Source organism: Anoplopoma fimbria, chromosome 23, assembly GCF_027596085.1.
Source record: "Anoplopoma fimbria isolate UVic2021 breed Golden Eagle Sablefish chromosome 23, Afim_UVic_2022, whole genome shotgun sequence".
In the NCBI taxonomy this organism is placed as follows: Eukaryota; Metazoa; Chordata; class Actinopteri; order Perciformes; family Anoplopomatidae; genus Anoplopoma; species Anoplopoma fimbria.
This window is the reverse complement of record NC_072471.1, coordinates 17,080,734-17,094,675: the sequence shown is the minus strand read 5'-3', so window position 1 is coordinate 17,094,675 and position 13,942 is coordinate 17,080,734. Positions and strand designations below refer to the sequence as shown.

Genomic DNA, 13,942 nt, shown 5'->3' with positions numbered 1-13,942 from the left:
CCCCACTGCATGTTTTAGCCCAGAAGGCCTGTAGGTGGAGTTGTGCACCTTATAGAAATTTGCAATCAACAAGTTCACAAATACATGTATTTGCTTTGATTGAAAATCAGAATCTGATAAACCTGAATATATAAATGATTTAAAAACTATTTGATGTACTTATTCCTTCATGAGGTCTGCTGGGTTGTCCCCAATCACCTTCTGCTTGTGACTCTGTGATTACATTAAGTAAAGGGAAGACGACTTGTCCTCTATTAGTGGTCCCGCATCACAGCGTCCCTGTCTACTGGACGCCACTCAGCAATCACACAGAGCAGCTTTTGTCTGATAAATCTTAACAAGCAACTGCAGCTAAATTGGAGTCACAAGTATGCAGTCTGTGGAGAGTTTCAGGCTGCAGGCTTTTGGGGGGCTACAACTGTTTTTTTTTTTACCTCTGCTGGACCGTTATTCAAGTCAAATCATGATCTGAACAGCAGGGTTTGGGGTATAAGAGTATAAGAGTGTTCCAAAGCAATATGGAGAGCTGGCACTGTTTGCTGCTGCTGTGCACGCTGAGTTTGGCGCTGGCCTCCGGAGAGGCGAGGAAAAATGATGATGACATCGACCTTGTCAGCTTCCTGAGAAGTATCTACCCCGGGCTGCTGGAGAGAGACGAGCCGTTCATCGTCAACAAAGACTTCGATATAAACTCCCTCAAGGGGCTGGGACACTCTACGGCCCACTTAATCACGGAGCAGAGCAAGGTCAAGCCAGTCAATCAGGAAACAAACGGGGCCCCTGGACCGGTGGTGGTGACCAAAGACGGCCAGATCAAGGGGATTACGGTGGACAGGGCCCATATATTCTATGGGATACCATATGCTGACCCCCCTGTTGGGGCTTACCGATGGAAGCCCCCCAGACCTGTGAGTCCTCGGCCAGGGGTTTATGATGCCTCCTTCCCCAGGGCGTCATGCATGCAGGCCTGCAGCGGACCCATCACCGAGTGTCCTCGGATAGTAAGGAACAAACGCAACTTCTTACTAATTTGCATGTTGTGGTAATATTTTACTTTAGGATAATGATATGTTTGCATTTGTGGTAAAGGTGACAGTTGTAGTATGGGGACAGAAAAGTTCCATAATGCTCTGAAAACAGATTCAAGTTTTGGAGATAAATCAAAAATATTGTGTCCACAAAATTAAAGTTGATGTTAGACAGAGCTAAAGAGCCAACAATATTTCCGAGAGCGCCAGCTAAAACATGGATGTATTATAAGTACTATATTCTGGACTCCAAGATGGCACCCACCAACATGCACACAAATTTCTCCCTGCAGGGCCGTATCCAGGATTTTAGAACAACTGAGGCCATAAAGTTCCGCGAATACACCAAGAAAGTCTAAAATCATAATTATTAGAATTTGAGGATTACAGGTCTATTGTGAAGGAAATATTGAATATTTTATGTGTTTCTTGTTAGCCTAAATGTTGTTGAATTTAAATGTAATCTGAAAGTACTAACTATAATGTCTCAGGCTTTTTTCAACTGCAAAATGTACTTCCCACCTGAAAATTTCTTTAATGGTAAGTGCAGTTCACCACTGCGACAAAATCCCATTAAAGCTGCATTCAGACTGTAATTATGAGCACGTGTTTTGAAAAATATCAGTCTGCTAGTTTTAATTTCATGTCGAAGGTATTGGGAATTGTTGGCAGCTAAAATGTCTCCCGCTTTGTAAAAATAACTACAAAAGTGTCAACAAACCAGTCACAAAATGGCTGCAACACCACTATGACCAGTAGTTACATGCCATCGATTAGGCTCTGGTTTCACTTATTAAGTAACTGACTAACATGCACTCAAAGGCATGCACGGCCATGCCAGCTATGTTAACACAGCATATAGTTGTTTGCTGCTATATTAATGCTCTGGAAATCGTTTAAAGAATCATTAAAAACCCGTGCAAACAGACTGAGGAACAGCTTCTTCCCCAGAGCTGTGGCCTCCACCCCCCCCATACACACACACACACACACACACACCCCTGTAGCTGCAACTCAGTCCTAAACAGCTAGCACCACCCCCCACCAAACACTTCACTTCATACTCTGTTTGCACTACCAACAAATGTTTACACTGAACAAATGTTTACACTGCACAGTTTGCACAAATTTTAAATGCTTGTACACAGTAACGTTTTTTTATTCCTTTTGTATATTTTTATCTTGTACATTGTTGTTATTATTATTATTACTATTGTACACTGCTGCTGGCTAGCTGAGAGCTGCCAAACGGAATTTCGTTGTATCACTACTATTCTTTATCTTTATTCATTTGAAAATTGTCATCGGAACCAAGGAATATTTGTAGCCTCACAGAATAGCAAGCTACGGCTAGTACTAAACCAAATGTGGAAAAACTGAATGAATAATTCCTCTGATGTCCCAAAAAGGTCAGTGAGGACTGTCTCCACCTCAACATCTTCGTCCCTCTGGATGTGAACTTGAGCTCCCCAATGGGAAGCCCACTGCCCGTCATGGTGTGGATCCATGGTGGGGATTTCATCGCTGGCTCTGCTTCCAAGCCTCTGTACGATGGACGCTACATCAGTAACTCCACCCACACCGTCGTTGTGAGCCTGGAGTACCGTCTGGGTATGAAAGCTTGGTGGCATTTCACTTTTATTGGACCTATGCCACTGTAACAACATGCGTGTTTGCATAGGGGAAAGCATTGTCACATATTCACTTTACAATGGCATTACTCTAGCATACTAATAAGTACATGAATATATGTAAACATAAACAATTACAATGACATCTGTGTATTTACCAGCATTGTTTACTTTTCTAAGTTGTACTGTATGTGCAGATATAAAGGAAGCACTGTAGTTGGCCTGGTAAAGGAAACAATCATCTTGTGGTAGACATTAGTTAAAATAGTGGATTGTTTAATGTGGAGTGCATGTGTGTGTGTGTGTCTCTGTGCATGAGACAGTTTGAGTCTGACTAATATGTGCGTGTCATCATATTAAATGAGCGAACCTATTGCCGATTACTCTGCCCTGCTGCAAGACTGAAAACAGGAGCAGAGATATGTGTACGGTAATTCGCAGCCCAGAGGAAATTAATGTCTTGCTGGATTCAGTTATGTCTGATCATGTGAATTTGTGCTTGATTTAAAGGTGCTTTTGGGTTCCTCGTGTCGGGCAAAGACCCCCACTCGTCAGCTGCAGGGAATTATGGGATCTTGGATCAGCAGGCGGCTCTTCTTTGGGTCCAGCGGAACATTGCAGTGTTTGGAGGTGATCCCAGCAAGGCAAGCAAGCTACCACACACACACACACACACTCACACACACACCTCCAAGGTTACAAGGTTATTTTATTGTTATTTTACAACAGGGTTGCACAACGAAATACAGGCTGTATTCCCATTTTGCTACACAAGAAAAACACACAAAAAAACAAGATAAAAACTGTATCATATGTAGAGGGTGGAGGATGAATTGAGAAGTCTCACAGAAGTCATTCTGAATTCTGATGGTAAACCTTAAAGGAAGAAAAACATGATCTGTCTTTCTTTTTATTCTTATTTATAATCTCAAAAATCTTAAGAAATAAGGTGGCGTCAAATATCAACTTACATTATTGGATTTCTGGTTATTTAAGGTTAACTTATTTCATTTTATTTTTCAAAACCTGTACCCTTTTTTCCCCATGCTTTAACTAACAAACAACAAAAAATGTGAAACTGGTCCAGTATTGAGCGAGAAGGCTGCAGCAGGCAGACGCCAAACAGGCTGCAAAGTAATAGATTGTTATTATTAACTTGCTCTGCGAATGGACATTGCAGTATAGAAAATGTACATGTACATGTTAAATTAGAGATTTCCAATGTCCTGGCTGAATATTTTGATGATTTCGACACTCTGGGGAGGACTTTGAATTTGATGGCTTCTTGTGTTTATATTGAGCCAGCGTATATATGGATGAAGAGCTCCTACAAACTGAAGAGGATGAGAGATGAGAGAGAGAGAGAGAGAGAGAGAGAGAGAACTAGAAAGGGGCAACAGGTAGACAAAGGTGAACCTGCTAACCACAAGAGGCCCACAGAGGAAGAATGCTGTGAAGAGAGGGACCTGTTGCTCCCTGACATTCAGATTTCTAAACGAGACTTCTCTTTGAGTGGGACTTGTTAAGACACAATAACAATAGGGGCCGGATTAAGTAAAATGCAAAAAAAAAAAAAGGTTTTTATTTTCTCTGTTGGGCTCTTTTCCAAAATGTTGTCATACACTCAAAATAACAATTTGAGCCTCTCAATCGAAAAAACAAGCACTTTTAGTAGACGTAAAACGCTGCGCAAACACCTTTTCAGCTTGTTTAGCAGCATTCTCCCTCAATACTGGACCATCTTTAAAAGTTGTTGTCCCCATTAGTCACATAGACACATCCGGAAATAGGGTTGAAAAAAACCCAGAAGTTACCTATTAACCGTCTGAGTTACCCCTTGTCGTGAACATACAAATCCGCTTCTTCTCCGTGTTCGCCAGGTGACAATCTTTGGGGAGAGTGCAGGTGCTCAGTCAGTGAGTCTTCACCTGATGATCCAGAGCAGCAGGCATCTGTTCAAACAGGCCGTCCTGCAGAGTCTGCCCTTCTCCATCCCTCTGAAGACCAGGTGAGGAACCATCGGCTGAGGGCTGATACTGGTTACTGATGCGTGCCTGGCTGAAATGACAAAAACACGGTGGACTTTTTTTTTCTGAGAAACCATCAGGGTGATTTGTGTTTTCCTGAGCTGTAGCTGTACTTTAACCCTGCAGATGTTCCCAGCATGCTCCCAGACAACTTCCAGCTGATCTGTCATTGTTTGCGTCTCTCTCCCAGACACGACGCCCTGAAGCTGGGGAAAGACTTTGCCAAGCAGACCAACTGCTCCGTGAGCGACATCATCTGCCTGCTGTCTCTCACTCCACAGGATGTCCTGGCCGCCCAGATGAAAACAAGTAGGGGGGCCGCAAACACCAGGCCTACGCTCACCAAATTTAGAGCAGCGCTCTTGGGATGCCCACGCAGTTACATAAGACGGCAGGATATAGTGTAGTGTATCTGCAATAGATGATGAAAAAACATTATTTTTATCCTGAGCGGTGGCATATTGGAAAACAGAATCATAAAAACGGAGGAATAGTGGGCCTCTGAAGGGGCAATTAGAGGGACTTTACCGCCTCAAAGCACTGAATGACTGTAATATGTCTGCAGGGCTGACAGGGTTATTGATCAGCATCACTGACTGTGTGATTAGGTCATCAGCTGCTGTTTTCTGCCTCTCTGAATTCACTTTTAGGCCCAGATATCTGGAACAAAAGACGTTTCATTTTATTTATTTTATTTCCATTCATCCTTTATTGCGCCAGGAAAAACCCGTTGAGATACAAGATACAAGGCGATAGTTTCATGTAAGAACCCATAAGATACAACAAAGGCAACACAATACAGTCCATACCAACGATACCCATAACACATTTCACCTGAGTCAAGGTAAAAATGAAACATGTTTTCCTCTGTGCAGTTTGTATTTGATGCATAGGAAGAGAAAGCAGCTTTACCAAGCTCTGAGCACACCATGGGGACATTTTAAAGAACCCCATTTGTAGATCTAGTGCTATAGTCGCTGGTATGAAAGGATAAAAGTATGTAGATTGCCTAACAATATCTTGGCAATTAAGAGCAACAAGTGTGTTTTCCTGCATAATTGAGTGTGCATTTGTTACAGAACGTAACACATTGTGTTCTGCAGAATCCAGCTTTTGAAGAAGGGACGAAGTTGCATGCATGTGAATCTTGATTGCTAAAGGAAAGTCTCAGGTTCATTACTACAGTGTTTATCATGGTGATGTTAAGCCCCATCCTTTGTCTCTAAATGATAAACCTCAGGGCAGACTGTACTGTATTTTGGATCTAACCGATGTGTTCTTGATCTCAGGTTCAAAGGTGGTGAACCCGTTCAGGTTCCTGGAGGTTTTTGAGACATGGGGCCCGTTTATCGATGGGGAGTTAATAAAAGAGCAAGCTGTCACTGCCTTCCAGAAGGGCCACTGGCAGAAGGAGAAGCGAGTGCTGCTGGGTAAAAGACTCACACACACAGAGATAAACATACAGTATGAGAAAAATGGCACCTTACCAGCTGCCTCAAATGCAGCGGCTGGAATGTTACAGAGTACATTTTGTCAGAGTCCCAGTGAAACACAATTTAGTGTGTCTTTATCCTCAGGACTAAGTGAGTGGTGTACAGTAACAAGAGGGATGTGAGGCATTTCATTTTTTTCTTTCTCATAATCAAGAATACAGCTTGAGCATATTTCTAATAACTTACACTGTGTGAACATTTTGTAACTGCCATTTTGAACAACTACTCGACCTGCATTGATTACTTGTCGATGAAAAAGTTTACCTCAGTTGATAAGGTAACCATGGCGGAACTGAAAAGACAGAAGATAGAGAGTGAGTGCTAAAACATTTCAGAAACGTTACATTTACATTTGCACCATAAGCTTTTTTGTGGCTGCTTAGGCCATGAACAGAAACAAATATTTGCCAATTTCTGCCAGTTTTAACTTTACTGATTTAACAATTTACACATAACTACCTAATATTTCGAGTGGGCCATGAACGATATACAGTCAGGTCCATAAATATTTGGACATTGACACAATTTTCATAATTTTGTTTTTTTCCTTGCTGCTGTGAAACTGCCCGCAGTCATAACAGGAAGTAAACATGTTTAAGAGTGATTATTACCCAACAGAGAGGTTATAAATGAAGAACAAGGTACCACAGGCAAGATGGAGGTCTACCTGTTAGAATTGACTGAGGCTCTGTTCTGTCCTACAGGTACGACCTCAGAGGAGGGGGTGATCTTTGCATACGGTGTCTTTAACAAGCCGGTCTCTGTATTGGAGAGCACTGTGTACATCACAGCCATCTTTAAACAACACGCACTGCGGATCCTGCACAAGTACCTGCCTCTGTACCGGGACGCTGACCGCAGGGATATGCTAGCTCAGGTAAGAGGAGTCTCTTCATTTCAGCACTGTGGCTGATATTTAGTCCCAACACATTCTCACTCCAAACTGGCCGCTGGGTCAGTGGCCCGAGTCCTCAAACCATGGCGCTCTAGGTACCCCTCTTACACCAGGGTTTTTGATTAGTTTTCCTAAGTGTTAAGATGCAAAAAAGAGGTGGAATGGCTCACGATGACATAGAAGGAGAAGAAAAGCTCCATCATTTTTCTCTCAGGCTTTTTTCCAATGCAAAGTGCAAGGCGGTGGCCTCTGGGAGCTACAGGGGGTCAGGAGGTCACCCTCCTGGACATGTTTAGTAATCAGTCACAGTTCACCGTGCAGAAAGGACAACTGCAGGTTGGCCTTCCACACACACACCTCCTGCGTCGCTTTGTAAAAGGGCACTTCTCCAGAGTATCGGGGGGGCTCAAATGTCGCAGAGTCTGGTTGTAGATTCTTAGTCGTGTTGGGAAACAATCGTAATTTTCTTCATATGGTTAAAACATGTAGCCACCATGTCAAAATCATCTATGTTTCATTTGTAAAGAAGAGTGTTTTGTCCGACTTATTTATTTAAAGCACAAACATTGCTGTGAAAAAGTGCAGCTGGTTTGTTTCGGCATAGATAAAAGCAGACATGAGGAAGAATGATGGAAAGAGGAGATTGAAAAATAGTGATGTGTAAAATTGATAGCAAGCGCTCATGAATCCAGGACTTTTCCCACTTGCTGTTAATCCGTGGTACGGCAAAAGCTGCCTGCTTTGTTGCTGCAAATGCGTACACTTATCCAGCAACGCTAAATTAACAAGTGTGGACCGACTGTTTAAAGAAGTTTAAAGAACTTGTATCCAGTATTTGCTTGGCAACAAAGAGCAAAGGAAACAGATCCATTGAGCCATGAGGTACAATCGGGAATACATTTTTCTGATTATTCCAACACGATGCTCAGGGACATTTCTGCAGCAGCGGATCAAGTTTTCATAACCGACCTGCAAACAGATGACTGGTAATGCATAGAAGAGATGTATTGTGGGGCGGACAGCAGTAGCTGTCTCGAAAACGAGACACTAAATATAGTCTCTAAATATGTCTGCCATCTTGAGAGAGGGTTTTCAGGAGACTACGGGCTGATTACATCACATAAAAGTCAGTTCTTTCTCTGCTACTGACAATTCTTATTCAAACTTAGAGACAACGTGTTAAGTTCATTAAGAAATCTTCAGCTCACACATAGGAGGCTGCATTTGATCAGACTGAGTGGCTGTGAAGCCATCTGAAGTGGCTGTGTCTCTTCATCGTTAGCTCTACGGTGGCAGTGTCAGGAAACTGTCAACCAATCTACAGCTGGCTTACATTTAGACAGTAACATCTAATTTGTCAGAAACTTTCTATAAGAAATGCTTTGTCTGTGTTGGAAATAGGGAAGTAGCTTATGTGGAAAAAGGCAAAAAAGGGCGACATTTACAGTGTGAAATGCTCACAGACTGAAGAGTGAACACTCTGACAGTCTCCCACACACACCCAAACACACACAAGCATCAGCAACCACCCATTTGGTGGCTTGGCGAGGCGGGCGGCCATGCATGGATCGATGTCCCACCCAGCAGGAGCTCAGTGTGTAATGGGGACCCAGCTGTCTTCTGTGCGCTCTACACCTAAGAAAACAATTATTCTATTTTGCTGCCTGGATTCGTTTCTGACATAATAAAGTCACATTTCCTTAAGATTAGGGTAATTCTCAAAGACTCAGCTTAGTCTGTTATCTTTAGTAAAAGTTCAGCATCGTCACATCGTACAGCAGTCAATGTTGCTCTTTGGCTGCTCAAACACAGCTCCTGTCATTTGCCTACAGAGGGAGCTACAGCTCCAGTTTTTTCTCAAAGTCTGACTCACACCACCGTCTTTCATTTCTCTTCCGTAATTTGTATGAGTGAAGCATGTGAAACCAACTGGAGTCAGGGACTCTGTCTGTGTGAGATGCAGCCTGACCGCTCTCACTAAGAGGCGACGCATTGCTCATGAATATCTACCGTGACAGGAGGGGTCAGCGGAGGAATCACAGATGAAGTCATAATACAGGCATAAGTATTACCTGTGGACCTCTAGTAATTTGTAATATTTGTGGAGGTCGTCTGTGATCCTAATCCGGTGCAAATGTGCCATGTCTATAAAATTCCACTGGAAATTACCTACCACAGAGTTCACATGATAACATCCCCTGCAAATCAACATCTATGTGATTTGGGGTCATTTTTTTGTTTTCCCCTCACCTTTTTCTCTCTCTTTTCCGGTCCAGAATTATGGCGGGTGCATTGGCAATTATAAATAAAAGCTTTGACAGGAATTTGGGTAAAAATTCATAAGGCTCATCTAACCACACAGCATGGAGACCCAATCACAGAAAGAGCAAGCTCTTTGCAGCAGCTGACATCATATCCAGAGGATAATATCAGTAAATTAGTGTAAATTACAGACTTGCTTATCCCCTGTGCCGCACGAACCACAGACATGGTGGGGTAATTTCTAAATCACACGAGGTCCCCTGGTTGTACTAGTCCCATGCCAATCGGTCTCCATGCTGTGTGGCGAGATGAGCCTCCTGAATTTGCACCCAAATTGCTGTCAAAAAGACCAACCTCAAAGCCAACATGTTGATTTGCAGATTTGCACAGGACTTATATTTTCATATGACCTCTGTGTTTGGTGAAACATAGAAGGTAATTATTACAATTATTACAACTGAAGAGAGGCCCCCTGGTAAAAACTAGTCTTGTCCTAAAAGGGCTTAAGACTGCATTTGTTCTGGCCAGGTGTACTGAAAAAAACTGCCAATCAACTGTAATTATAAACAATATTGGTAACGTTTTCATATTTAATTAAGGCACTACTTTTCAATATTTTCATATGAACAAGGGGTCTTTTGAGATTTCATCAGTGTTGATAATAATTAATAATACAGAGAGAGGTGGAATGACTCACGATGACACAGAAGGAGAAGAAAGCCTCCAGCAAGATGGGGGCCTCTGGGAGCTACAGGGGGTCAGGAGGTGACACTCCTGGACATGTTTAATATTCAGTCACAGTTCACCGTGCGGTAGGTGGACGGTAGACTCACAACCATAGGCTCTCACACGCACACACACACACCTCATGCATCTCTCCATAAAGGGCGCTTCTCCAGAGGACTGGGGGGTCACCACACATTTCAACCAGTCTGTCACAGAGGAGGCTGATGTGGAGAGCTCACAGCTACGCCTTTATAGTTTGGTGGTGGGCACAAACCCTGTTGCTCTGAACAACATAACTAAACACCATCACCTTATTCCCAGTTGAACACACCACTCATACCTTATGAGTATGAAGAGGTCCTCTCTCTTTAAAAGGGTAAGAAACACTTCTGCTAAAGCAAAAACTACACTCAACAACTTTCTTTTGTTGTCAAGGGAATTTCAACTCAGTCATTGACAAGCTTGTCAGCTGCATGTGAAAAGCTGCCCTCAATATGAGATTCATTGAGTAATAGAAGATCGATCCCTGCCAGGCTTCTATCATTGATATGAGCTGCTGAAGAGTTTCTGGTTGAGGCTGATTGTGTCCAAACTGGTTCATGTATCTCACAGAAAACAACACATGGATTAGTGGATAGAGGTAATGCAAGCTGCTGCAGGTTTTTGGGGAAAATAATTGGTGACTTATATGTATGATGATGACGTACGGAAGAGTGTGTGTTTGGCAAAGGAAGTACGGCGGAGTTCAATAGCCGATCAAGCTATGTAAGGACATAAACCACCAAAGATGGAGAATGCAACCAAAACATATTGACTGTTCAGATCCAAGTGCTATAAGTGATTGGGTAGAATTTAATAAGGGCCGGACATATACATGTGTTTGGTGGAGAAACCTGGTGCCACATTACACCAGGGAGAAATTACAAAGACACAGGGGATCACATTATTATTAACAGGGATTCATTTCGATCCTATTTTCCTATCAATTATGGCTTTCTATCACTGTTTTGATGTCAGTGAACCATGGAATGCATGGACATAAATTCCAAAGTACGGTCTTTCATTTAGTTTGTAGCTCAAAAATACGTTAAAGTGTGCAGTTACTCTTTAAGGACTGCAAACATTAATGGGATTTCTTGTAATGTTAAAACTGCATGACAATGTTTCAGTGGTAGAACACAATAAAATGTATTTGCACATGCCCCATAAATCAAGCGCTTAGTGATACATATGCTAAACTAAGCAGAAATACGGACTTTGCAACAGATTTAACATTTGACACTTTTTTTTTCAGACTTGACTTTACCATGTTGAGTAATGTCAAAGAGAGAGGAGGCATGGGAAAGTAGGTGGCGATGGAGAAAAATAAGGTGTAGCGACAAACTAAGATGGGAAAGTAAAGGGGAGGAGATGGTGATGAGGGAGAGAGAGCAGAAGAAAAGTTTATTTACAGAACACTAAACTGGAAATCATTACATTAGTTAATTTCTACCTGTACTTGTACCCACTTCAATGTGTGTGTGTGTGTGTGAGCGTGAGCCATGACTATCAGTGTTCGAGTACAGTACGTGTTCTGTGTGGTAGTGAGTAATACATTTGTGTGTGTGTGTATTTGAAACGGACTTGTGTGTTTGAGAAACAGAAGAATTGAATCTGTGTGTTTGTTTGTAGATGTCAGATGTGGGGCTGTGTGGGTGCAGGTTGCGTGCTGCTGAAAAAGACACACTGGTTTCCAGGTAACAGGCAGAAGAAGACGTTCTACCTCCATAATCTTTTTGCGTCCTTTCAGCTGAGGGGGAACAATGGTTTCTGCTGCTCCGCTCACAGCCCGTCTCTTTGTAGGTGTCGTGCTAATTAGTGTTATTCATTTCCTTTTCTAGAAAAAAACAGCAGAAACCGTAAGATACGCTGAAAAGCATAAACCCTCAAGGAAGCTGAGCCATTTTTCAACTGGTTCATGTTTTATCTTCAAGGTTTCATGGTCCCCAAAAAATGTATTTGCTTAATGCAGGGCTATTTAGTTGTCACCTTGGTGACCAGCACATTTAATATTATAACAGCTATGGGTGAAACTCCTTGGTGTGGTTCAGCCCCAAAATGTAATCCACTGATCCTCAGTCAGTTGGTTCACTACTTCTCAGTTGTTACGTTTATAAGCTAATTAAAAACAAGTGGGAATATGTAAGTTCCTTCAACAGAGGTAATTATGAAGGAAAAAAAATATTCATAAAAGAACAAAGGAATAAAAGATGATAAGAAATAGAATCGCCATAAATCCCATAATGAGAGTGACAAAAACAGTAAAATCCTTTCTTGAGTGGCACAAAGAAATGAGTCAGTGTGGTTGTGAGTGGGTGGGTTTTTGTGTTGTTGTTTTTTTCTTCCAAGACTGGAAAAGGGAAAGGTGTATGTGACGTCAGGGAAGGAGAGGTGTATTTTTAAGAGGAGCAGCGAAAGGTAAAGAACATCCAACGTAAATCCATTATTGCTGTTGGTGTGCTGTGACAGATGTGTGTAGACTGTCTATGAAGCGCATAGATAAAAATAAATAAAAAGATACAGGCATAAGAGGCTTTAGTTAGCCTTTGGTCTGACACATCGATGATGTTTACCATTGTCCCCATTGTAGTTTATCATGTTAGTATGCTAAGATAGAGTAAGTAGCACAAAACACAAAGTAAGGCCAAGGCTGATGGAAATGTCAAGTACTGGACTTTGATGAGGGCGCTAGATGAAAAGTCAGGGCATCACCAAAGTGATTTTAAGTCATCCTCTGAGGAACATGAATTTCTGTACAAAATGTTATGGCAGCATGCAAAAGCTCTCATTATATTTCTTTAAAAATTAAAACTGTCAACCCTATGGTGACACTAGAGGATAAGTCAAAGGATCATCAAAGTCATTGGGATTCATCCTCTGAGGACCATGAAGGCCTGTACACAATTTTATGTCAGCATACAAAATTTAGTCTGGACTAAACTGTTGACCGGTCAACTGACCGGCTAAATATACCATCCATAGAGCCAAGCCATTAGCATGGCTGAAGATCATTCACTTCATTTTAAAACATCTGAAATCTGACCAGATGTCTCTCTTTCTTCCCTTTCCTCAGATTGTCACCGACTACATCTTCCTGTGTCCATCCAGGAGGTCGGCCCGTGCCGGCACAGCGGCGGGCAGCGAGGTGTGGATGTACGTGTTTGACCACGTGGCATCAGACTATCGCGTGTGGTCAGGTCTGACTTTCTGCTACCAGCACGCCTGCCACGGCGCCGAGCTGCCCTTTCTCTTTGGCTCTGCCTCTGTGGCCAACTTCACCCTGTCAGTGCCAGAGAAGCTGCTGTCCAATCGGATGCTGTGCTACTGGGGCGCCTTCGCACACACTGGTGACCCTTCTTCGCGGGCCCAACAGACGACTTTCTGCCGCCAGCAGCGTCTGCCCGTTTGGCCGTGCTATTCCGACACCAGCAGCTGGCTGGTCATGAACCTGACGGTGCGTTCACATGCACAAGTGGGAACCAGGGACCATATTTGTGACTTCTGGGACCATCTGGGCATCTATTAGAGAGGGGACAGGCTGGGCAGGGACGTGTTGGGTTACTTTGCATTGAAGTAGCATCAATACATGCTGTGCTCTTTGTTCCTCAGAATGTCTATTCTGTCACTTAATCTTGCTGCATGGAGTTGAGGCATTCATCATAAAAATATAGATTTATCAGTATTTACAAATAACTAGCAATTATTTAAATAAATCTCCAGTTTTCAGGAAGAAAAAACTATTTTTTTCTCTCTCTCCAGCAAAGCTAGCAGTGCTCACTTCAGTTTTCCAAAATGCTATAATAATCAGCTTTCTGTTGTCTATTGGACACCTATAGGTTTT

The 13,942-nt window shown here is 42.5% G+C and overlaps 1 protein-coding gene across 1 annotated transcript; it reads left to right on the top strand.

Annotated features, from left to right (window-relative positions):
• Positions 1–518: 518 nt before the first annotated feature.
• On the top strand, positions 519–13,627 carry LOC129112853 (cAMP-regulated D2 protein). Its single transcript, XM_054625091.1, has 8 exons — positions 519–1,001; positions 2,438–2,639; positions 3,170–3,303; positions 4,540–4,667; positions 4,877–4,995; positions 5,976–6,116; positions 6,884–7,056; positions 13,175–13,627. The coding sequence occupies exons 1-8, from the start codon at positions 519–521 to the stop codon at positions 13,625–13,627; spliced, it is 1,833 nt and encodes a 610-aa protein (XP_054481066.1).
• Positions 13,628–13,942: the final 315 nt, after the last annotated feature.